The sequence below is a fragment of the Eptesicus fuscus genome, chromosome 11, assembly GCF_027574615.1.
Source record: "Eptesicus fuscus isolate TK198812 chromosome 11, DD_ASM_mEF_20220401, whole genome shotgun sequence".
In the NCBI taxonomy this organism is placed as follows: Eukaryota; Metazoa; Chordata; class Mammalia; order Chiroptera; family Vespertilionidae; genus Eptesicus; species Eptesicus fuscus.
In genome coordinates this window covers 4309799-4337228 of record NC_072483.1, presented here as the reverse complement: position 1 = coordinate 4337228, position 27430 = coordinate 4309799, and the positions used below count along the sequence as shown (strand labels likewise).

General features: G+C 39.7%; 1 protein-coding gene across 2 annotated transcripts in view; it reads right to left on the bottom strand.

The window, feature by feature from the left end:
* Window positions 1–27430, bottom strand: part of CNTNAP5 (contactin associated protein family member 5) — an 864792-nt gene that overhangs the window by 444615 nt on the left and 392747 nt on the right. For both annotated transcript variants that reach the window (XM_028133206.2, XM_054723360.1), the window contains exon 6: window positions 19448–19632. In XM_028133206.2, the coding sequence (XP_027989007.2) occupies window positions 19448–19632 (185 nt within the window). The remainder of the gene's footprint in view (window positions 1–19447; window positions 19633–27430) is intronic.

The following is a 27430-nucleotide window of genomic DNA, read 5'->3' as shown; positions in this document are numbered from 1 at the left end:
GTAGCCACTGGAGTGGCAGCATTGTGTGGCCATGCACACAGTGAGAGAGTGTCTGAACCTTGGGGGCATGTTCTGAATGGGATCTGAGTTGCATGAGTGAGCTGCAAGTCAGCAGACACCCTCCCTACAGAGTTGCTCCCTGCAGCTGGGCCTGGTTGCAGGCTTTCAGGTAAAGAAAATAAATAGCAGAGCACTGCCACTGATTAGACTCCTAAATCTCGCTTCTCATTGCCCTTGGAGTTGGCTACAGGAGTGGATTATCTCTAGGCCAAGAGCTGTTGCAGTAGAAACAGTTTCCCTCTGTGACTGAACCCCAGGAGGCATGCTTGGGCTGGACCCTTGGAGGTCAAGGGTCGCCATTACTGTGAGGGAAAAACAAACCTCACCCCCAAGCAGCAGATGTGGTACAGCCCTACAGAAGCCACATAGGCTCAAAAACTGTGAAGCCACAGAGGATAAAAATTTTGCAATTTAGCACCATCAACTGGAACAGAGTAGAAAGACCTCCTCAGAGATAAATGGGAAAACAAAGGAGAACAGCAAATGCCAGGAACAACCACCACAACAATGGTGACCAGAAAGAAAATGAAAAATCCCCAGAAAACAGGCTGGCACACATGAAATTATGTGAGTTGAATGACAGAGATTTCAAGATTGCAGTTCTGAAAATACTTAATGAGATGAGAGAAAACACTGACAGGCAATTAAACACACTTAGAAAACAAATAAATGAACAAAATGAGTATTTCTCCAAAAGAAATTGAAATTTGAAAAAAGAATATGGCAGAAATCCTGGAAATGAACCAGGCAATTAAAAAAATTAAGAGTGATATTGGGGAAATAAGAACACATATGTCAATAAAGAAATAAAAAAAAAAAAAGAATTTAAGAGTGAGCGGATGAGCATAAAAAACAGAACCAACCAGTTAGGGGAAAGAACTAGTGATATTGAAGATGGGAATCAAGAAATGATGCAGAGGGAAGAAAAGATAAACGTGGGAATAAAGAAATATGTACCGCATTTTCTGGCGTATAAGACGACTTTTTAACCCAGGAAAATCTTCTATATGCCCAGTCATCTTATTCGCCGAAAAATACGGTAATAACCCTACAAGCCCTCTCTAATTCCATAAAAAATATAATAAAATAAACAACATCAATCATAGGCATAGTGGAGGAGGAAGAAAGAGCATATGGAATGGATAGTCTATTAAAACAAATAGTGGATGAGAACTTCCCAAATCTATGGAAAGAACTAGATCCTCTAATCCAAGAAACAAATAGAACACCTAGTTATGTCAATCCAAAGAAGCCCTCTCCAAGGCACTTTGTAATGAAGCTGTCAAAAATTAGTGACAAAGAATACATCCTCAAAGAATCCAGGGAAAAGAAGCAAGTGGTCTACAAAGGAAAACCCATCAGAATTTCACCGGATTTCTCAAAAGAAACTCTACAAGCCAGAAGAGAGTGGAACCAAATATTTAAATGTCTAAAAGAGGGAAATCACCAGACATACATATTATATCCAGCAAAATTATCCTTTAAATATGAAGGAGAAATAAGAACATTCCAAGACATACACATGCTAAGGGATTTTATCACTAGAATACCTCCATTGCAGGAAATACTCAAGGGAGTTATTCTACCTGAAACAAAGAACATAAGATCATAACACTATAAGTGGGATTGCCAAAAACTCACAGCATAAATAGGGATACTCTGTGACAATAAAAACATACAAGGAGAAGAGGGACAGGTATGGACAGGAAAAGGAAGATGAAGATCAGATGTACTCAAAAGGCAAAAAAAAAAAACAAACTATGGTATATATGCAACTTCACTTTTTATAAAACTAATGGCAAGCACACACAGAAATTCCCCAAAGAAGACATATAGCTTAAAAAAATAGTAGGATGTATGGAATACCACCAAACAAAAACAACAGCTAGATGCATAAAGGAAAATAACCAATGGACGCACAGAGTTACCAGAAAGCAAAAGATAAAATGGCTACAGGAAATCCTCATAAATCAATAATTACCCTAAATGTAAATGGTTTAAATTCACCAGTAAAGAGGCACAGAGTAGCAGAGTGGGGGAAAAAAAAAAAAAAAGAAAAGAAAAAGCAGGTCTAGCCATACTTATAGCTGACAAAATAGATCTAAAGATAACAAATATAGCAAGACAGAAAGATCAGCATGTTATAATAATAAAGTGAATACTACATCAAGAAAACATAACACATCTTAATATATATGCACCCAATCAGGGAGCACCAAAATATATTAAACAGCTAGTCACAGAACTAAAGGAAGAAACAGATTGAAACACAATTATAGTTGGAAACCTTAATACTCCATTGACAGCTCTAGACAGATCAACCAAACAAAAAATCAGTAAAGAAATATCAGCCTTAAATGAAACACTAGACAAAATGGACATAATCATCATTTACAGAACATTTCATCCCAGAACATCAGACTATACATTCTTCTCCAGTGCACATGGAACATCCTCAAGGATAGACCATATTTTGGGTCACAGAACACGCATCAACAAATACAAAGATACTGAAATTATTCCAAGCGTATTTTCTGACCACGATGCCATGAAATTAGAAATCAACTGCAAAAAGGAGGTTAAAAAACAACAACCTACAAATACATGGACATTAAACAACATACTACTAAAAATGATTGGGCCAAAGAAAAAAATAAAAAATGAGATCAAAAGATATATAGAGACAAATGAAAATGATAACACAATGTATCAAAACTTCTGCAAAGCAGCAAAAGCTGAAATAAGAGGGAAGTTTATATCACTATAGGCCTATCTCAAGAAACAAGAAAAATTCCAAATAATCAACCTAACATCACACCTTAAAAGACTAGAGAAAGAACAAAAACAACCCAGAGTTAGCAGAAGAAAGGAAATAATAAAAATCAGAACAGAATTAAATAAAATAGAGAACCAAAAGATTATACAAAAAATCAGTAAAACAAAGAACTGGTTCTTTGAAAGTATTAATAAAGTTGACAAAACACTGGTTAGATTCACTAAGAAAAAAAAGGGAAAAGACCCATATAAACAAAATCAGAAATGAGAGAGGAGAAATCACCACAGATATTACAGATATACAAAGGATCATCCTATCTAATAAAAGAGTAATACGCAAATTAACCATCACTCCGCTACACCCATAAGCCATGCCCACCAGCCATGCCCACCAGCCAATCAGTAGCAAATATGCAAATAAACCCAACCAAGATGGCTACAGCCACAGAGAGCAAGAGGGAGGCTTGGGTTTCCCAGGCAATGGAGGAAGCCAAACTTTCCGCCTGCCCTTGCCGGCCCAGGCCTCCACTCAAGGCTACAAAGTTTCAATTATAGAAGGTAAACAAATCCAAACAGAAATGGCGGCAGTCGTGGAGCTGGAAAGTGCGGGAGGCTAGGGTTGCCCCCAGCAATGGAGGAAGCCAAGTTTTCCACACACCCTGTCCTCCGCTTAAGGCTACAAAGTTTCAATTATAGAAGATACATAAACCCCAACAGAAATGGCTACTGCCATGGAGCAAGCAGAAGGCTTGGCTCTGCTCCAGGTTACAAAGTTTCAATTGTAGAAGATAAATAAATAAATAAATAAATAAATAAATAAATAAATAAATCCCAGATACCAGGGCTTCCACTTGGGTTGCCAGGGGGCATGGCCAGCCTGCAAACCACCACAGGCCCCTCGCCCAGGCTGCCCCACACCCCACCCTGATCTGGGACATCCTTCAGGGCAAACCAGCCGGCCCCCACCTGAGCACCAGGCCTCTATCCTGTCTAATAAAAGAGTAATAGGCAGATTGACCATCACTCCAACACACAAGATGGCTGCCCCCATGTGGTCAAAGATCCTGCCCCCATGTGGACACAAGATGGCCACCAAAAGATGGCCAGCAGGGGCGGGCAGTTGGGAGGGACTAGGCCGGCAGAGGAGGGAAGTTGGGGGTGACTGGGCACGCAGGGAAGGGCAGTTGGGGGGTACCATGCCTGCAGGGGAGGGCAGTTAGGATTGACCAGGCCTGCAGGGGACAGCAGTTAGGGGTGACCAGGCCTGCAGGGGACGGCAGTTAGGGGCAAACACGCTGGCAGGGGAGCAGTTAGGCATCAATCAGGCTGGCAGGGGAGTGGTTAGGGGGTGATCAAGCTGGCAGGCAGAAGCAGTTAGGGGCAATCAGGAAGGCAGGCAGGCGAGCAGTTGGGAGCCAGCAGTCCTGGATTGTGAGAGGGATGTCCAACTGCCCGTTTAGTCCCGATCCCACTGGTATTGGGCCTAAATGGGCAGTTGGACATCCCTTGAGGGGTCCCAGATTGGAGAGGGTGCAGGCTGGGCTGAGGGACACTCCCCTCCATGCATGAATTTCATGCACCGGGCCTCTAGTATTAGAATATTATGGAAAGCCTTTATGCTACCAAATTCAATAACCTAGAAGAAATGAGTAAATTCCTAGAATTATATAACCTTCCTAGACGAAATCATGAAGAACTGGAAAATCTAAATAGATCAGCAGTGAGGAAATTGAAACAACCACTAAAAATCTCCCAGAAAACAAAAAGTCCTTCACCAGATGGCTTCACCAGTGAATTCTACCAAATGTTCAAGGAAGAATTAAAGCCTATTATTTTCAAACTCTTCCAAAAAATTGAAGAAGCGGCAATACTTCCTAACACATTCTACAATACCAACATAACCCTAATACCAAAAACCTGGACAAGATAACACGAAAAAATAAAACTGCAGACCAATATCCCTGATGAATACAGACACAAAAATCCTAAACAAAATACTAGCTAATTGAATACAACAGTACATCCAAAAACCAATATATCAAGATCAAGTGAGATTCATTTCAGGGGCACAAGGATGGTTCAACATTTGCAAATCAATCAACGTAATACACCAAGTTAACAAAAGAAAGAATAAAAATCATATGATCTTGTCAATAAATGCAGAAAAAACATTTTCTAAGATACAACATCCATTTATGATTAAAACACTCAATAAAATAGGAATAGAAGGAAATTCCCTCAACATAAGGCTATATATGTCAAACCCTCAGCCAATATCATACTCAACTGTGAAAAAAATGAAAGCTTTTCCCCTAAGATCAGGAACAAGACAAAGATATCCACTCTTATTCAAAATAATAATGGAAATACTAGCCAGAGCAATAAGGCAAGAGAAATAAATAAAAGGCATCCAAATAGGGAAGGAAGAAGTTAAACTGTCACTTTTTGTGGATGACATGATGCTGTACCTAGAATACCCTAACGACTCTACCAAAAAACTACTGAAAACAATAAACAAATATAGTCAAGTTGCAGGATACAAAATCAATGTGCAAATTCCATTGCCTTCCTGTATACCAACAACAAAACTTCAGAAACATAAATGGAGAAAACAATTTATTTTGCAATCACAACCAAAAGAATAAAATACTGAGGAATAAACTTAACAAAAAACATGAAAGGCCTATATACTGAAAATTACAAGGCATTATTAAAAGAGATTGAAAAAGACACAACAGAACGGAAAAAAATATCCCATGTTCATGGATTGGAAGAATCAACATAGTTAAAAGGGCCATTTTACCCAAAGCAATATACAGATTTAATGCAATCCCCATCAAAATCCCAATGTCATTTTTTAAAGAAATAGAATGAGAAATCATCAGATTTGTATGGAACCACAAAAGACCCAGAATAGCCAAAGCAATCCTGAAAAAAAAAAAAAATGAACAATCCTGGAGGCATCATACTACCTGACTTTACAATATACTACATAGCTATGAAAATCAAAACAGCATGGTATTGCCAGAGAAACAGATACAGAGATCAATGTAACAGAACAGAAAGCCCAGCTATAAATCCACATGTATATGTACAGGTAATTTTTGAGAAAGGAGCAGAAACACACATTGTAGTAAAAATAGTATCTTCAATAAATGGTGCTGGGAAAACTGAAAAGACACATGCAAACAAATGAAACTGGATTGCAGTTTGTCCCCATGTACAAAAATTAGTTCAAAGTAGATCAAAGACTTAAACATAAGACCAGAAACTGTAAGTCGCATATAAAAAAAATATAGGTACCAAACTTGTAGACCTGGGTGGGAGCGAACATTTTATGGACTTGACCCCAAAGGCCAGGGAGGTAAAGGAAAAAATAAATGAATGGAACTATAACAGACTGAAGAGCTTCTTCACAGCAAAAGAAACGGACAACATAACAAACAGGCAGCCAACCAGATGGGAGATGATATTTGCAAACAGTAGCTCTGACAAAGGTTTAATTTCCAAAATATATGAAGAACTTGTAAAACTCAACACCAAACCAATAAACAATCCAATCAAAAAGTGGGCAGAGGATGTGAAAATACACCTCTCAAAAGAAGACATACAAACTGCCAATAGATATATGAAAAGATGTTCAACCTCACTGACAATCAGGGAAATGCAAATTAAAACAACAATGAGATACCACCTTACACCAGTTAGAGTGGCCATTATCAACAAGACAAGTGACGATTGTTGGAGATGTTGTGGAAAAAAGGGAACCATCATTCACTGGTGGTGAGAATGTAGACTGGCGATTCCTTCCTCAAAAAATTAAAAAATAGAGCCACCATACAACCTGAGAACCCCACTCCTGAGTATATACCAAAACAACTCAAAATCATTTATATGCAAAGATATATGCACCCCTATGTTCATTGCAGCTTTACTCATGGTGGCCAAGAGTTGGAAACAGCCAAAGTACCCTATGATAGAGGACTGGACAAAGAAGATGTGGTACAATACACAATGGAGTACTACACAGCCATGAGGAAGGATGAAGTAGCGTCATTTACAGCATGGATGACCTTGAGAAAATTATGAGAAGTGAAATAAGTCAGTCAGGAAAAGCTAAGAACTATATGATTTCACTCATATGTGGAATGTAAAACTGAAACTTACGAACACCAACAGCAGAGTGGTGGTTGCCAGAGGGGGGAGGTGGGGGAAGAAAGGGGTCCTAATATGAGGTGACAGGAGAAGATTTGACTTTGGGTGGTGGGCACATGGTCCTATAAACAGATTTTGTAAATTAGTAATCCACACATGAAACCTGTATGTTCATGTTGACTAGTGTTACCCAAATAAAATAAACACTTTACTCTCGTATACTCAATTTTTATATATTTTGTTTGTTTGTTTGTTTCATTGACTTGGTCAAAACTTTCTAAAATCTAGTCAAAAAAATTTAAGCATGGTATATAACTTTCAAAAAAGAAGTGTACTTTTGGTATAGTTTCCAAGAACATATAATACCGATTCTTACTCCATATCATATAAATAGGTCGCCTACTGCCATTTACACATAAATTGTTTATTTGTGTATTTATTTATTAGTTTGAAATTAAAAATGAATGCTCAGTTTCATCCACTGGCTTTGCAGAAATCATGTGACAGCATATAGGGTATTTTCTGTTCAATCTACTGATGAGTTGAATTATGTTAATAGATCACAAATTAATAATGACCTTTGATTAAATCACACTTGAATTTCATTTACCTTAAAATATATGTGCTAATATTTTATGTAGTAAACAAGTTTAAGATGTAGTCTTTTTTTTCTTTTTTCAAGTATTTATGTGAAATCTAGATTTGTCTCTCAGAGAAACTAAGGGAGTTTTATCTTTGACTCTATAAGAATGGCTCATAAATCTTGGGGAAGAAATACTCTGAAAAAAAAAAATCAGTGAACCTGTTACTTTTACAAATGTTTTGTAAAATATTTATTTGAACAAATCTTTCTTGTTGATTTATTGAAGATTTCAAATATTTTCAATTTGAGTCATTTACATAAATAAAAATAAAATTTTGTTTAATAGATTGTTTGCATAAATCAAATGTATAATGTACAAATATGATTAAATATTTGTTTATCTTACTTATTGTTTATTTAAAGACAATTTTTAGAGAAGTTTTAGGTTAATAGCAAAATAAGAGGCAGGTTCAGAGGTGTCCTTTACAATCTCTACCCTCACACATGCACAACCTTTATCTTGACTGACATCCCTCACTGGAGCAGTACATTTGTTATTATTGGTGAACTTACATTGATCCAATATAATCACCCAAAGCCTACAGTACACATCATAGTTCACTCCCAGTGTAGCACATTCCATGAGTTTGAACAAAGGTATAATGACCTGCAACCACCGTTACTGCATCACACAGCATATTTTCACTGCACTAAACTTCCTCTGTGCTCTTCCAGTTTATCCTTCCCTGCTGAGCATTTATCGTGTTACTGTCGCCATCATTTTTTCTTTCCTAAAATGTCATACAATTGTATGACATTCATATAGTGTGTAGCATTTTTATATTAGATTCTTCTACTTGGTGATATGGATTTACGTTTTTTAAGCTATGTCTTTTTATGGCATATAGCTCTTTTTTTTAAAGCACTGAATAATATCAGATTGACTGGATGTAACATGGTTTTTTCATACACCTACTAAAAGACCTTTCATTGCTTCTAAATATGGCAGCTATGAATAAAGCAACAATAAAAATCTGTGTACAAAAATTTGTATGGATTTAAGTTCTTATTAATTTCTATAATTTTAAATAAATAATGATAATTTTATTATTCTCATTTTTATGTTGACCAGCTTCTTCAAATTGTAAAAAATGTTGTTTTTTTAATAATCCACTTAATTCCGTTGTGATTTAGAAAAATATTAGTCATAGGGCAATATCTTGAAAAGAGGGAGAGGAGAAAAGGCTATTTTAAAAGAGTTGAACATAGTGTTTGAAGGACTTGGGGTAGAGAGTTTTTAAAGTCAACTAAGACGAAGAATACTGTATATTACAAAATTGCAATTTCCCATCACATTGAGGAGGGCAAAGCTCTTTCTAGTCTGGATAGAGAATGCTTGGGGAAGGTTGTTGGAGACCTGGGTAAAGTGAGATAGAAGTGTGGATCTGGACTTTGGTTCTCTGTGGAAGACTGAAACCTGATAAGATTTGGGTGGCTGTGGATGGAGGTCATAGATTTGGGAAATCACAGAGTTCTTTCTCCTCTGCTTCCCACAGAGTGATGATGGCTGTAAGCCTATTAAGGTTGTCTTCAATTCATTCTGGCTCCAGAGCAAAACTTCGCTGGAAGGAAGACAGATTAGCAATGGCCGAGGGAAGGTGGCAACATAGAAGTGTGTCAGGCTGCTTCTGAATGAATTGGCCACGTTGGCGTAGTGGGAGGTAGGCCGCTGAGGACCCCGACCTGTGAGAGCAGGATAGGGAAGATGGATGAACCAAGGCCCCGAGTCAGTGTGTGAAGAGCTGCTGTCTGGATTGGAGGTCTGGGAGAGTGCAAAGGCTCTGAGGCCATGGCGGGTCTATGTCCAGCAGGAGTGGCCGTCAGCCCCAGGCCTCTGCTGACAGAGGAAAATCCTCCAGACCCCACCTATGATCCAACCAGGAAAAAGACAAGAAGAGGGAGAGAGAGGAAGCCTCAACCTCCACACGGCTGCACAATAGTAACTGTTTGGAGCCGGCAGGAGCTGGTTAGCATCCATCACAGCCTGGAACCACAATGAGGCCCTGAACTCTTCTCCTGGCCTCTGGCCTCCTGGTGGTGGACATGGGCCACAGGTCTGGGGACTGACAGGGGCAGCTGCTTATGATGTGGACAATGTTTGGGCCTGTGGGGTACGCTCGTCGAGGTACCCTTGTCAAAGTCCGAGAGAAGGGCATGTTTTATTCAAGAGTTGGTTAGCTTATTGTTAACTCCTAGAGTTAGACCTCCGGCACGTGGGACTGCATCAGCACTCTGCCTCATCCTGAAGCATCCAGCTGGAGCCTGGCTGACTTGGTACTATTTACTGATCATTATAATAGTTTAGCCCAAATTCAGCAAGCCTCAAATGTCTTATTAGATAATTAAAACATATCCCACCCCCTAGGAGTAGCTAAAAGGAAACAATAATTTTATATGCTTTCTTTTTAGTTTTTGTTAATAAAAACAATGTGGTTTTGTGTGTGTGTATGTGTAATACTGATAATAAAATATTCCCTCGATCATGTTCCACGCAATTAGTTTACTTTCAATATACATTTAGGAGAAGTCTTTATATTCCATTTCACTGTTATAAATATTGAGCAAACATAAAATTAGCAAGTCCACAAATCACATCTTCAACTTAAAACTAGGAAGAAATAACAGCCCCAGGAATGGGGTTTCAAGACTTGAATTCATGCAGAACCCAGGATAAGGGCCAGAGCTACTGGTACCCTGTGGGCAGGATTAACCTCCTTTGGAGAGAGGAGGACCAGGAGGGACTGCCCTGCACGGACACGCAGACCTGGGCTCCAATCCCGCTGGGGTTCCTCTGGCTCCTGGGCAGAGGGATGGGCACTCAGCACTCTCTCCTTCTTGGTTTCATGTGTGCGATATAGGACATAACAAACTCCCTCACCAGGCTGTGTAAGGATTAAACAAAAATCACAAAATGCCCTCAAAAATAAGAACTTTTTTCCTTCTATTTTTTCTTATTACTTCCATTTTGCATCTGTTCATTTTTCCCCTTATTTTATTTTCTTCTATTTATTTTCCTCTGTGTAGGCCTTCTATAAAGTTTTGCAACATATTTTTCCAAATAAATAAAGGATAGATAATAATTATGCTATCACATGATCAGAAAAACAGTTTCTCTAATGATCTGTAGTTATTTCCATCAACAAGTAAATGGTTGCATTGTGTCTGGCCAGTCCTTCAATCATGTCTGAGCTCTAAGAGAGGCAGTATGAACTAAAGTAGGAGTGGCAGCAAGGGCTGACCTCTGAGCATTCGAGACCTATTAGGAACTTCTTATGGGAAGTAGGACATGAAATGTTATATTTTATAATTCATAAAAAGAAGCTTTCTTCATTTACTTAACAAATATTTAGTGCGTGTGTATTATGGATTAGACTCAATCCTTTAGAGATAAATAAAAGCAAAAAAAGAATGTCTCCACCCTTATGATGATCTTAAAGTCTATAGCTGGGGTGAAGACAATGAGAGAGATGGTTAAAAATAAGTAATTAATAACATTATAAAGTGATGTGTTTTTGAAAAAGACTATAAACAAAAATCAGAAGATGCAATTTTTGAAGCAGTTATAAGAAATAAGTCATATCTGCTATTTCTTCAGTTTCTTCTTGACATAGTTTTTGGCATGCCATACAAAATTCAGAGTTTAAAAACAATGAAAAGCAGATTATTTGCTTTCTCCATCCCTTTATACCCTCCAGAATCGCGACCCACGGGTTGAGAACCGCTAGCAGGGTCACCTAAGACCATCGGAAAACACAGATATTTACATTACAATTCATTAACTGTAGCAAAATTACAGTTATGAAGTAGCAACAAAAATAATTTTATGGTTGGGGGTCACCATAACATGAGGAACTGTATTAAAGGGTTGTATTAAAGGAACTGCATTAGAAAGGTTGAGAACCGCTGCGCCAAATGTTTTGTCACTCTCTGTGCTTTCAAGCCTATACATTCTTTTCTCTTTTTTAAACACAGTTATTGCTTACACTGCATTGAACATTGCTTTTTCTTTTCATTTAACAATTGATATTGGAGACGGTTCATATCCGAACATGTAGGGCCACCTCATTCTTTCAATGGCACACAGAGAGCAGGTGAGCCCAACTCCAAGGCCTGATGGCCGGTGAGGGTAAAGGAGAAGCAGCCACTGTTCAATGCAGATAGTGTTTGATGTACACAGACTGCAAAGGGAAGAGTGGCCGAGCACTGGGCTGCTCGTGTCCCTGTCCCGCACACCAAAAAAGACAAAGCCAAAAGAAAACAGACCAGGTGGCCACAGTGCTCGCTGCGGGAGCCTTTGCTCTGGACACCTGATCCAGACAGCTACGCAGTTCCAGGCGGTGCAGCTCCAGTCTCTGTGGGCAGGCGATGAGAAACTGCCATGGCATCCTCACATGGGGCAGGGACATGGCAGAGATGGACTGGAGCCCCTCCTCCTGCAGGCCTCCACTCACCCGTGTTTCAGGAGACCCCCGAGGTGTCCTGACAGGCCCAGATCAGCTGCAGACAAGGCTCTGGCTGCATGGCTTTGTGGACAGTGCTGGTCACTTGGCCTCCTGGAGAGTCCTTTCCCTATGGACTTACCATTCAGTTTTATCAACCGCCTTTTGGTGGACTTTTGGGGAATTTTTAATTTTTTGTTATTCATAAAATATTGCCCATTGCAAACATTTGCTTATCATCTATATATATAAAAGCCTAAGGACCAGTCAACTGGTTGCTATGATGTGCACTGACCACCAGGGGGAGGATGCTCAATGCAGAAGCTGCCCCCTGGTGGTCAGTGTGCTCCCACGGCCAACCTACCTCCCACGGCCTCTCCCCCCAGCCAGCTAGCCCCAATCAGGACTGGGTGAGAAGGCCCCAATTGCCGGCCAGGCCAAGGGACACCACAGTGGACAAATTTGTGCCCTGGGCCTCTAGTTCTAGTATAAATTGCTAGAAACAGAATTGTTGGATTGAAATGCGTGTTTCCAATTTTAAAAGCTACCATCCTCTCTTGGATATTGTCTTAATTACAATGCCACAAACATCGTATGAAATACTGTTTCTACATGTGCATGCTAACATTCTAAAGTTTTTGGTCTTTGCAACCTAAGTTAAAATATTATTGTACCATGAATTTGCATTTCTTTTTTGGAGTGAGGGTTGAGCATCTTTTCATATATTTGAGTGCAATTTATATTTTTAACCTTTTGCACTCAGATGTCGAGTGTGACTTGACAGGGTTAGCATTAGAATAAAGGAATCGAGAAAAAAGCAAGCGAGTGCAAAGGCTTAATATATTCATGTCCTTTACCTATTTTTCCATTGACTTACCATTTTAAAAACAACTTGTAGAAGTTTTTATTAGTTAAATTTTGAAGTATGTTTTCAAGTTATTTGGGAAGTGATGTCATTAATATGCACTAGAGGCATGGTACACAAAATTCATGCACAAGAGTGGGGTGTCCCTCAGCCTGGCCTGTGCCCTCTCACAATTTGGGACCCCTTGCTCCTAACTGCCTGCCTCCTTGCTCCTTACCGCTGCCACAGAGGCAGGAGAGGATCTCACCACCTCTGCCGTGCTCGCCAGCGGTGAGCCTGGCTTCTGGCTGAGCTGTGCTCCCTCTGTGGGAGCACACTGACCACCAGGAGGCAGCTCCTGCATTGAGTGTCTGCTCCCTGGTGGTCAGTGTGCATCATAGGGACTGCTGGTCATTCTGCCATTTGGTTGACTTGCATATTAGGGTTTTATATGGATAGATATTTTGTGGAAGGTCTTGTGAATATATATTGTTATAATTTGGAAAAATTTATTCATACATTGTATTTCCAGGGTTTTGAAATTCATATCATACTTAGGACTTCTGACACTATCCTATATAATAAAAGCATAATAATCAATCAACTGAACAGTGCAAGGACCATCCAGATGACCATCCAGGACTATGCTATGACACCCACTGGCACCAGGCCAACCAAGGCCTGTGCTTGTAAGACAGCCATTGCCCCATGATTTCCCCACAGAGGGAGGCCCAGGCCATCAGCTGGCGGGGCAATCATTCAGGGGGCTCCAAGATTGCCCCAAAGAGGCAGGAGCAGGCCACCGACCAGTGGGCTGCAATGGGTAGGCAGGGCCTCCCTCTAAGAGGGAAGCCCAGGTCCAAGGTGCAGGCAGCCAGAGGGAAGCCCAGGTACCAGGTGCCAGCGGGCACAGGGAAGCCTGGGTCCTGGGTGCCTTCAGGAAGCCAGTGCCGGCAGCAAGGGGAAGGAAGGCCTACTCTTGCACAAATTTTGTGCATTGGGCATCTACTTCAATTATAAAAATGTTACCTCTTATTTTCTTTAAAACTTTGATAAAACTTATTTTTGAAGATATACACACACATAATTTTAAATATTTAGAGAGTTTGACTTAATCTAGTATTTTTTTTACTAATAAGTCTTATTGAAATACATTTTTTATTTTGTAAAATGTCTTTTCAGTATTTAGAACATGTAAATCATATATCTTAACATATGTTCATAGTTTTGGTGCTTGTAAGACAGACATGCAAAATGGGATCACTGAGTAGTTTTAATAAGAAAAGACTTATGGGATTACTAGAGACCCAGACTGACTCCCACTGCGCTGGACGGGAGGTGGGACCCAACTGACTCCCGCCACACTGGGTGGGATGCGGGACCCAGACAGACTCCTGCCAGCCACACTGGATGGGATGCGGGACCCAGAAGGTTGGCCACCCAGCTCCTCCCCTTATTGGGGTGGGGGTGTGCGATCAGGGGCAGGCTGGCCGGAGGAAGGGGCTGCGGGCCTATCGTGGTGGGGCAGGCTGATGGGGGCAAGGCTGTGGGGGGAAGGGAAGGGGCGTTTGGCCGGCAGGCCTGGCTCTTGATCATGATAGGTGAGTCCAATCAGGGGAGAGGTCTCAAGGTTGGCTGCTGGCCCCAACCCCTGATCAGGCCGGTTCGCCAGCCACAGTGGGCATTATAGCAACTTGTTGTTAAGTTGTTATGGCTGAGAGGTGCTCCATGCACCTCCTGGTGACCGGTCGTTTGGTTGTTTTGGTCGTGGGGTCTTTTGGCCTTTTATTATTATGATAAAATCTCAGAGAACTGTGATCTCTAAGATCCTAAAAATCTCTTCTCTGAAGCCCGTGTGCACCTGGCTGGAAGTGAAGTGAACTGCTGGTGTCTTCCTCACAAGCATTTGGAGGAAGTTACATGGGCTGAGTGATGTGAACTGGGATGACATTCCCATGAGAAGCAAAGGAATACATTATTTCTGCTTTTCATTTTTTGATAAAAGATTGTTTGAGCCTTTGTTCGTGTTTGCCTTTTAAGTGGAGGACAAGCAGACAACTGCATATATTGTAATATGGCAAATTTCCCAAAAGATGCCTCATAGAAAGGCATTATGCCACTTGATTGATATCAGTAAGGTAGTCTAAAAAGCAATGGAACTACCATATTTTCTTGCCAAATATTATCATATCATGCTAAAATTTGAAGGGGAACATAGATTTGCATAATATAATTAGCCCTGATTTAGAATTTGATAGGGTTTGGCTGTAGAGCAGCAGTATATGCTCTGACAATGGGTCATGGAACCTGGGGCCTAAATCCAGTCATCCCGATGGTGTCCGGGGCTCATATGTGCTGGTATAAGACTATGGCAGAAATCAAATCAATAACCCAGATTCTGATTAATGAGCAGTACTGTTATAAAATAAATTGAAGATTTAAATACTCATTCGCTCCATCCCTTCCAATGAAAGTGCTAATATTGCTTCTGAATAACAGCAGTTAAGAGTGTTCATTGCCCAGACTTCTACAACTAGTTAATGGTAATGTGATTAGAGCCTGCATTTCTGTCCCCAGTGCTATTCTTCTCCACATGACCTTTAGGTGATACTTCAAAACCTGGATGGTTCTAGCTGTTCCACAGAGTTCTCCTGATACACTCTCTTACATTCCAACCTCACTGTTCCAGTCAATCTGTCTTCTTTCATGCTCTGGGAAGGGTTGGCATTTTCTGAAACAGAGGTTGCCTCACTGGAACAGTTAAATATATATATTCAAACTAATAAACCCTTTTTGATGAAGTACCAAGAAATTCAGGCTTTTTCTTAAAAAAAAAAAAATCTGTTCCAACTTCATAAATTGAGTGACTTCATTTGATTTCTTTCCCTAAATGCTGACATTTACTTTAATGCCACTCAGCTGTGATTCCTTAAAGATTCTCTACAGAGGAGACCACAGACAAATAGACATTAATCTGGAAATAAATGTGAAAGCAGACAACTAGGGGAATTTTACAGTCATCTTTTGCCATTAAGGATAAGGTATTTGGGGGAATATTGAGACTTAAACATGATTTTATTATTTTTATTATACTCAAGTTCATAAAATATGTCTATATTGTTTAAGACAATTTCAACATTGTATAATTTCTTTTTTCAATCACTTAAGCAAGGTTGAAAAATAAAAATGGTTACCCATAACTTATAGTTATATGCAACTCAAAAAATTTCTTGAGTATCTTGCATTCTTAGTCAAAGACTGACATATTCTCTTTTGAAGTTAATGAATGTCATATCTTATCCACAGTATTCTAAACTAAGATTAGTATCAAAAGAGAAATAATTTTTAGCTCATAATAGTGATTGAATAAAAAAAATGAGTCAGATCTTAATTTTATAATGATTCATCTCTACCACCACTCTTCTATTCTGTATCCCACTGGTTATTGAAGTTGTCTCTTAACAGGGCTTTCAACCATCTGCCCAGCATACCCCTCCTTCCTCCTACCCAGAAGCCTAAGCTACAGAATACCTACTTCAAAGTAATTGCTCTAAAAGAGTGGTTCTCAAATGTTAAGATGCATCAGAGTCACCTGGAGGATTTTAAAAAACAGATTACTGAGCTCCTCTCCCAGAGTTTCTGATTAATAAGTTTAGTGGAAACTGAGTATTTTCATTTTTAACAATTTTCCAAGGCAATATTAATTGGGCTGGGTCCTAAAACATACATTCAGAATTACTAGTCTAAACCATGAAACTGGTCATGCCATCATCCTGCAAAAAATCTTTTTGTGTCTCCTCATGTTACTGCTGAGCTAACCTTGAAATCCTGGCAAGGGTTAACTAACAATGAAGTAGACATTTATATACTTGTGAAATCACATATTTTAGCTTAAATTTTTTGGTGTAACACAGTGTTCCTGTTTCCATTCACCACCAGATTTGCAGACTCACCCAGATGACACGCATTGGCCAACCACAGGAGAGCAAAATTTGTATCAGGAACAGGAGGACCAGCCAAATCAAACTGTACATCTGCAGAAAAATCCCCTGCTGCTTCCCTCAACTCAACTTCCACTTCCCTTTAACCATATATAATTAGCTGGCTTGGCAAGAGCTGTTAAGATGGGCTTTGCGACAGGAGTCCCATCTTCTCAAGTCACTGGCATTTGGATAAACCATTTTCCTTCTCACCAGCACCTTGGTTCACAAATTTGGCTTTTGTTGCAGCAGGCAGCCAAACTTGGGTACAGGTTCAGCATTCACTCATCCCTCATAATTTAAGTTCCTTAACATGGCTCACATAACCCATCATCACCTGGGTATTTACTCACTCTTGTTTTATCTCACACTATCCCCTGCCGTAAGTGGTGTGTTGATAAAGATTTAAAATATGGCTATTCATGGTGCCCTGCCAACACACAGACATGTATCTATGTGTGTACATGTGCATATAAACAAACATAGGCTTATTTTACTGATATGAATAATGTGTAGACAATTTACAAAAAATGTATAATAATCTTTATTGTAAATTCAATGTAACCAATTAGTTCTTATAGAATGATTTTATTGAATTTTCACTGAACTATTTTTATCTGTAATCACATATAGTCTTTGTCACATTCTTTTTATTTCTTAATTTTTTTAACAATCCTTTGCATGATTTTTTTAACACACAGGCTGGGGATAATAGGCTTTAAGCTAGATTTGGCATACAGGTTGGAGCTTGTCTATTACTTGTCTAGCCAATCAATAAAACAAATCAAAACATAATTTATAATATTTGCCAATATCCCTGGTGCAAATATCCACCATGGTGATTTCAAGCTGTCAAAGGAATGTTACTGGACATGAAATTGGGAAGAGATGCACGGTAACAGCCAAATAGAGTGCATATCCATCACACAATTAATGCAGAAGTAAGAAACCTGGCAACATATAAATAGACTAGAAGCCCAGTGCACAAAATTTTTGCACTCGGGGTAGGGGGTGGCCCTCAGCCCAGCCTGTGCCCTCTTGCAGTCCGGGAGCCCTCAGGAGATGTCTAACTCTCAGTTTAGGCCTGCTCCTTGTGGAGAGTGGGCCTAACCCAGCATTCAGACATCCTTAGCACTGCCACTGCCACGGAGGCGGGAGAGGCTCCTGCCACTGCTGCTGTGCTCACCAGCCGTGAGCCTGGCTTCTGGCTGAGCAGTGCTCCCCCTGTGGGAGCGCACTGACCACCAGGGGCAGCTCCTGCATTAAGCATCTGTCCCCTGGTGGTCAGTGAGCATCATAGTGACCGGTTGTTCTGCCATTTGGTTGATTTTCATATTAGCCTTTTATTATATAGGATGGAGTGGTGGAGACATAGATGTACTATAGTAAATAATTAAAAATTAATAAATGTATGACCTTTTAAAATACTCTATTTAATTCTAAGTTTATATATAACTTTGCTTTCAACATTCATTAAAGTCTACCAGTTGGTCTACATGAGGCAGTAGCAGTTGGCTCCAACACAACTGCCTGCCTATTGTTTGAAACCCCATCAACAATGGACCATGACAATTATGCCCAGTGCTCTGCAGTGGGTCTCTGGCCTGGTCCACCTTTCTGGCCTTGCTCATCAGGCCAACCCCAGGCTTCATTTGAGGTTGAGCCGAGTTTCCTGCTGGAACCCTGCTCCTACCTCTCTAGTCTGAGCTAAGCCGCCTCTCCCCAGCAGTCCCCACAGTGCCCAGTGCTGCTCTCCCCACAGCTTCTGCCTCTGCTCTGCACCACTTCTTTCAGGTCTGCTTCTGCTGAGTAGGCTGTCTCCAGCTCAGGAACTCTGCCTCCATAATTTTTAATTTTATTACTTAGAGCAGAGCCTGGGATACAGTAGGGGCAGAGCATATATTTTTTGAACTGAACTACTAGCAAAAATGATTATCTCTTGACTTCCATTTTGCAGAACTTTGAGCAGCCTGCTTTGTTTTGTAGCACTGGTGTGTCATTGTGCTTCTCCTAAAGGAAGAAACTACTGTTGATGAGTATTAGTAAAAAGTTTGCTTACAAATGACGGTTAAAGACAAGTGCCTACAGTGCATATTTTAGATTACTTTGGGTATTATTTATCATTCCTATTTTATTGAGGTATAATTGACATGTAACATTATGTTAGTATAATTCTTATATCTTCCATTACCCCAGCTAATTGAATTTCATTTTTTTTAAAAGAATGACTTAATTAACCAGGAGACTAAATAATGATACAGGGTGCTACAAGCAGGAAAAAAAAAAAAAAGAAATCAAATGAGTCTTGCTGATTTAAAATTTCCACACAATTAGCTGATGCCTGTGGGTTACCAACATTATTTCCTGGGCATTTTCCCCAGCTTACTGCTCAGACTCTCTCCAAGGACTCCTCCACTGTAGGCTGCCTGGGCTTTGATGGAGGGGAAGATAAGTCCCAGCGTGCACTTTTTCTCTATTGCTCTTCTCTTCACTGATTTTCACACTGATCCTAAGCAAAGCACCTGGGCATCTGTAGGGAGTATTAACTCACCTCATAGTCGATGTCTAAGGCATCGGCCTCTCCCTTGGTCCGGAAGTGCTGCGTGTACTTGTCCACGGTGAAGTTCACGTGCTTGCCCACCCGCTCAATGAGGACTGAGTGCCAGTGCTGGTCATCCAGGAGGCTGCCCAGGGTGGCTGACGGGGGGCTGCTGCTGAGCCGGGTTTTGCTGTCATCTGTGAAGAGGAAAGGAAGAGAGGATGGCATCTGTGCCTGAGGGCAGCCTGAAACTAGAGCAGTGATGGCGAACCTATGACACGCGTGTCAGCACTGACACGCGTAGCCATTTCTGATGACACGCGGCCGCTGAGGCGGCCGCATGCCAAGGATGAAACATTTGCTGCTCCTGAGGATGAAACTTTTGCGAAATAATGTTTTTTCCTCAAAGTGACGCACTACCCGAGTTATGCTCAGTTTTTTGGTGAAGTTTGACACACCAAGCTCAAAAGGTTGCCCATCACTGGACTAGAGTGTTCTGCAAGCAAGGCCAGCTCTCTCTAAAGGCAAAGGTAGTTCTATCTCTACAGGCCCGGAACGCTGCTGGGCTTGGGAATTAATTGCAAGCTTTTCCCACAAATGCCAGGAACAAATTCTAGGTCAATTGACATGCCTATCTCCTTCTAGACATGAAATGACATGTTTTCAGGACTTGGACAATTAAATCATAAAGGAACTCTATCCTAATGGCCACATGAATAAAACCGAAAATAGCGGTTATCCTACTTAGAAATAGTATTTGTTCTCCATGTTTGAATGGGTATTGAATAGAGAAAGTGGACCTTGCATTGTGCTTCAGCAGAGAATGAACTGGATAAGTTCACAGTGAGTGAGGTAAGACTGTGGGCAAAGCCAAAGGGGAGAAAACAATCATTTTAGCTGCCATTTTAAGTGCCTACTATATGAGTGGCACTTAACCAGTTAACTGCCACGTGTCCAAAATGGAAACCATCCCCACACACCACGATGTTTTGAATTTATTTGCATCTATAGACGTTTATGGCTTACAAAGGGTTAAGTAGAAATTTTACCACCTCCACTTTTTATCTTCTAAGGCAAAATTTTTATCTGCATTTCACAAAAAAGGAATCTACGGCTCAGTGAGGGTAAGCACACATGCCCCAGAGGTGTGTCCGGGATGCAATCCAGGTCCAGTGGCCTTTCCACTCTACAGTGCCATTGGGCATATGTGTTGATTTAGCCCAAGTTGAGCTTGACAGACACGCCTTGGGAGAATGTGCCAGGAGAATGTGCCAGGGGAAGAGGCATGCTTTTTCCTTTCTCTTTTAAACAATGGTTTTTAATGGGACCAGAGATAAGGTTCCAATTACGTAGAGCGACACTAAAACACCCGCGGGTGGTTAGGAGTTGGAACATTACAGAATAACCAGGGTCACACCGGGTGCAGAAGGAAAGCCGTGCCATGACCTCAGGGGCAGGCTCGCAGGGCCTCTCCCTGCATCCTGGTCCTGTCTGTGCTCACCGCTGGAGCCCATTTGCCAGGGCCAAAGCCACCTCTGTACATGTTTAATCAAGTCAGTCTGGTTCCCCCTCCTCTCCATCCCTCCTTCAATTTTAGGGAAGTTCCTGCCTATACGCTATTGTAAAAAAGATCAGATTTTTCATCTACAGAATGGGTCAGGCATAGCAAAATGAACACATAAATGCAACTAATTATTACTTATATACATACTTCCAGGTGTTGTTTTTTTTTTTTTTTGAATAGTTTATATATTTGGTCCCCTTAGTAACTCAAAGCTGAACGCCTCCTTCCTCTCTCTTCACTGTGTTTTACCAGAGCAGCTGTAACAGCTTGCTCAGTGTGACATTCCGGCCAGGAAGCAGCATTTTCCTGGAGGCGTTCACTCCACTTCCATAAAGGCCTGCGTCACTACTTCCTATAGGGGTGGGATGGCAAACTTACTGTAATTGAAAATGAGAGCCAGTGAATTCGTAGTTGATTTTATTTCATTGATTTATTCATTGTTCGTTTCACAGATGTTGAGTTCTCACAGTTTGTCAAATTATGCTAATAAACTCATAGATATTTGTCTTATTTTTCTCATTCATTTCCTTCCTTCCTTCCTTCCTTCCTTCCTTCCTTCCTTCCTTCCTTCCTTCCTTCCTTCCTTCCTTCCTTCTTCCTTCTATAAAGAGGTATTGAGATATACCCATGCTACTCACAGTGACAAGTGATGTATAAAGGAGATGAAGGAGATACAGAGTTAAAAGGCGAACTGCCCTCTGTGAAGTCTACTGTGGAGATTTTCGACAAGTACAGCCACATAAGTATGCCATTGGTACACAGCAGTCAGTGCAGGGAGTCAAGGTAACTCGTGGCCAGGGGCTGTGAAGGCCTGTTTATGGGGCGGTGACAGGCCTGAGATTTGTTAGGCCAAAACAGGGAACTTGGTACACAGTGAGGAGAAGCAGGTGGGATGGTTTGGGAAGAGGTAGAGGGATTCCATATGGTCCAGTGTCATGACCCCAGTTCTGATTTTCGTATGTCATTCAGGATGACTGTGTTAGTGGGTGGGAGTTTACAGCTTGAATTGTACTTTAAGGAATGGGAGTCATAGGTGAATTACTAATCGTAGATACTAACTCTGATTAACATTTAGCAAAGGTCATTTTGGCTGCTCTATGCAATTTTATTACAGGGCAAACTGGCAGTAATATTTGGAAAAATATAGATGGGGACAAGGGCTTAGGGAGAGAGAGCACAGGAAGGATGGGGTGGTCTCCCAAGTCACCTGGATATTGGAAATGGGGTAATAATGGAAAGACTCAGGTGTGTTCTAGGATTTTTGAGAAGGTGGATGAGAAGTTAGAGCAGTCATGAAATAAGAAAGAACAAAGACAACCCCCCTATCTACACACACACACACATACACACACACATGCACGCACACATACCCCTTTTATTTTAAAATAAACCTCATCCAAGAGCTAATGATTGGTCAAGGGCAACAATAAAACACATGATCATCTCAATAGATAAAGAAAAAACATTGTAGAAAAATTCAATATTGATTCTTGATAACTATCAGCAAACTAGAAATAAAAGAGAACTTGCTGAACCTGATAAAGGTAATCAACAAAAACCTACAGCTTGCATCACACTTAATGTGAAAAAATGAATGTTTCCCTGCTAAAACTAGGGGCAAGTCAAATATGTCTGCTCTTACCATTTATCCCCACTCTTTACTGCAGTTTCTAGCCAGTGCAATCAGACAAAAGAGACAATAAAGAAAAGAGCAGAACTGTAGAAACCCTTAAGGAATCTATCAAAAATGCTGGCATTAATCAGTGGGGATGCAGTAGGCGACAGGTGTATTGCAGATGCTGGAAGGAGAGACATATTGACTGGTATGACAACTTCCTGGGTCGGTACATATGTGAACATATAACTGTGTAACTTAAATGTTTGCATTTTTTAAAATGTCCATTAAACCTCATTAAAAAAGAATAAACATTTTGCAATAAATAGCATAAAATATTTAGAAAAAAGAGCTAATAATTGGTTGAGGGAGTTTGTCTTATATAACTGTTGGTTCTAGGTAATAAATAAAGTTAATATTAGAGCTTTCACTTTGAATTCAATATGTAACTCACTTTTTTTTCTTAAAAGGAAAATAGACATTTAACAATTATTTCTTAATAAGTCCAAAAACTTGCAATAGAATGGCACAATAATCACATAATCTCAACACACTTATTCTATGTGCTATTTGGTGGGTTTTAGTGATACACTGAGTTCTTTAATAGAGCTGATAATAACGTTTAATGTAAAATATTTTAACATATTTTACACTATGATTCCTGCTTCAAAAGACAAATTTAATTATGAATATTAACAATATTTTTATTTAACTTCTTAGATATAGTAACAAATCTTCCTCCCATTCCTGCCTCTAGCTGTGCATGTTATCCTGTAGGTCATCACTGATATGAATGTCTTATTCTTCATCAGGAAAAATTATAGGCAAAAAAAAAGTCAGCAAAGATATGTATTCTTTATTCCCCTCATTAAATATTTTACCCTAATGATGAAATACAATGTGCATTTTTCTGTACCTTTTCATTTTCATTTCATCTTTCCTGGTATTTTCTTATATCAGTACTAGAGGCCCAGTACACGAATTCATGCATGGGTGGGGTCCGGCCGGGCCCAATTGGGGTGGATTGGGGCTGGGCCTGTTGGGAGGAGGAGATGGCGGGAGGTTGGCAGGCCGGCCTGCCCTGATCAGGGCCGATCAGGGCCTGGCCAGCTGGGGGAAGGGGCGTGAGCGATTGCCCGGTGGGCCCTGCCCCCGATTAGGGTTGGAGGGCCGAATGGGGGTGGTACTGGACATGGGGAGGGGCTGTGGGCAGTTGGCGCCAGCCCTGAACCTGATGGGATGGGGGGGCAGATCTGGAGTGTGGCACCCAGGGGGAGGGGCTGAAGGAGGTTGGTGGGCTGGCCACACCCCCTATTGGGGTGGGGGGGTCAATCAGAAGTGGGGCCAGCCACAGAGAGGGGCTTTGGGCGAATGAGGGAGGTAGGGGCCCATAAGGGGCATGGCCAGATGGGGGGAGGGGCTTCAGGAGGTAGGCCCTGCATGGTTGGCCAGCCAGCCCCACCCCCTGATTGGGCCAGTTCATTGGCCACAGTGGGCATCATGGCAACTGGTCGTTATGGTACTTATGGCCATTATGGTCACTGGCTTTTTATATATATATATATATATATATATATATATATATATATATATACATACATACACACATATATATATACATACACACATATATATATATATATATATAGATAGATAATTGAAAAAAGTTAAAAAGTAAAAAAATAACTTTCTCAATTTTTACTGCTGTAGAGTATTCCATTAAATTTATATCAGCTTCTTACTGATAGATATTTGAGCTTCCTGTCTTACTTAAAAATGCTAAAACATCTTATACATACAAGTCATTTTTATGTATGCAAGGATTTCTGTAGTATGCGTTCTTAGATGAGGAACTGGTGGCCAAAGGTTTTCAGAGATGGTGATTTTGATAAGCACTGCCATATTGTCCTGTATAAAATTTCAACCTATTTTCACACCGACTGGCAATTTATGAGGCTGCCTTTCCTCCAAGGCTTGTCAACAAAACCCTTTCATGCTTTTGGAATTTGCCTGTATGATACACAAAAGCATTACATTTCTGAGTGATTTTAGCATATGCTTCTCTTAATATGAATTAAATTTAAAATAAGTTTATTTCTATTTACCTTTTTAGGAAGTATCTCCTCATACCTCTTGCCTATTTTCTATCCTTTTTAAAATCAATTTATATTTAGTTTGTTGTCTATAATATAATAGTCTTTTGATTTTGTTTTTCTGGTTTTTGTTTGTTTTTACTATTCAGAAATGTTTGTGTTTTCTTTTGCTTTTATGGATTCTGGATTTGTGTTATAGTTTTAAAGGTCCTCTCCATTCTGACATTTTTGTTGTTATTAATCTTCACCTGAGGATATTTTTCCATTAAATATTAGAAAGAGTGGAAAGGGGAGAGACAGAGAGAGAGAAATATAGATGTGAGAGACACATCGATAGGTTGCCTTCTACAGGTGCCCTGACCAGGCCGGGATTGAGTCTGCAACTGAGGTATGTATCCTTAACCATAATTGAACCTGGGACTTTTCAGTCTGCCGGCCGATGCTCTATCCACTGAGCCAAACTGACTAGGATTCTGAGATTATTAAAGACTTCTCCCATTTTCTATTTGTAATATATCCTGGTGTATGATATGAGATACAGTCTTATACCTTTATTTTATATTTTTGATAGCTAGCTACTTATCTCAAGTACTAATTTCACCTGAGTGATCTTTTTTAAGTACATCAGGTGTATAACTTTTGTGTTGAGAAATACAGCTGATTGAATGAGCTGATTTGTCACAATGATTAGGTCACGGTTATCTCAGCAGTAGACTGGGACCTTTAAATCCTGAGGTTTGAGGAGTAAAATCCCAAGTTGGTTGTTACAGCCAAGGTTCCTTTTGTCTGCTGCCACCATCATTACCACCATCTTAATAAGTCAGAACATCTGAGCAGCAGAAGCAGGGTCTGGCATTTACCCCATCCTTACTCTTATCAAGTTTGAAAGTCAGCCTTCCTGTCCCGTGTTCTAACCTTGGTCCCCTAAGTTTGCTGCTATCATTTCATTTGATAATGTCACTCATAAATTTAAGACTTCAAAGGAATAAAAGTTTATATCATCTCAAATAAAATTTAGCTACTTCTTTTTAATGCACTTAGTGAAACCAAAAATCTTAGCACACTTACCTTTTCATGTAAAATACCTCATGACATTTTCATAAATATATAAAGCAATTTGTTGACCTTTCCTCAAAAATGGATCAGTATTGCTCTTGTTTATTTATTCATTTATTTAGTCAATCCTTTTTTTTTTGCCCAAAAATAATGCAAAATGAAATCTACCAAACTTAAAACAAAACACCTATGTCAATAAATATTGTAGCAATAAATATTGTAGTTTGTAAAATGCTTTCATAAATTTTTACTTAGTAAATTACATTCCAGAAATCTACCCTAAATAAACAAACTGAAATATAGTAAAATATTTTTAATTTACAATAATTTAAAATTTGGAAATAACTTCCCATGATTTGGAAAGAGAGAAAAAAAAGCTTTGCATAAACTTAGAATCAGCAGATGGAATATTATAGAGGCATCTAAAAATGAATAAATTTAAGATACACTTACATTATTTTAAAAGTATATTCAGTAGTGGTTGCAGTTTTAAAAAATATGATTTTATTGATTTCAGAAAGGGAGAGGGAGAGAGAGATAGAAACATCAACAATGTGAGGGAATCATTGATTGGCTGCCTCCTGCACACCCCATGCTGGAGATCCAGCCAGCCACCCGTGCATGTGCCCCGATGGAGAATCGAACTGTGACCTCCTGGTTCATAGGTAGAGTCTCATTCACTGAGCCACAGCAGTCGGGGGCATGACTGCCATTTTTTATCAAATAAAAACATTAAATAAAGAGATATTCAATAATTTACACCTTATTTATTTAAAAACATATAAAAGCAGTCCAGCTGCTGTGGTGCTGTGGCTCAGGAGGTCACAGTTCCATTCCCAGTTAGGGCACATGCCTGGGTTGCAGGCTAGATCTTCAGTATGGGCTGGAGAGGAGGCAGCCAATCAATTATTCTCTCTCATCATTGATGTTTCTATCTCTCTCTCCCTCTCCCTTCCTCTCTGAAATCAATAAAAAAAGTATTTTTAAATGTATATACATATATATATGTATATGCAAAGTGAAAAGTATAAACATATACTAAATTACAACCATAGAAAAAATAGATAAGAGTATTAAACAACAATGCATTTACTAAAATATAAACAGTGGTTTTAATTTTCTATTTTTTCTATATTTTAGAGTAAGCATAATTATTTTTGATAATGGGAAAAACAAACTTCTTAAAAACATAATCCTTATCCTGCAAAGCTGTCTTATTGAACACAATATGAATTATATATAAATTATTGAATACCTCCCACATTGTCACTTTTTTTGCTTTTTGAATAATTTTTTTAATTTTTCAATTACAATTTACATGTAATATTATTTTTTATTATTTTTAGGTGTACAGCACAGTGGTTAATCAATCATCTAGTTTAAAAAGTGTTCCCCCGATATTTCTAGTACCTCAGTGACATGACACACAGTTATTACAATATTATTCACTATATTCCCTATGCTGTACTTTACATCCACATGACTATTTATGACTATTTTGTAACTGCCAATTTGTACTTCTTAATTCGCAAATGTTAAGATTTATTTTATGGCTGAGTAATAATCCATTGTGTACATGTACCACTGCTTTTTTATCCACTTGCCTATTGATGGGAACTTCAGTTGCTTTCATAGCTTGGCTATTGTAAATAATGCTGCAATGAACA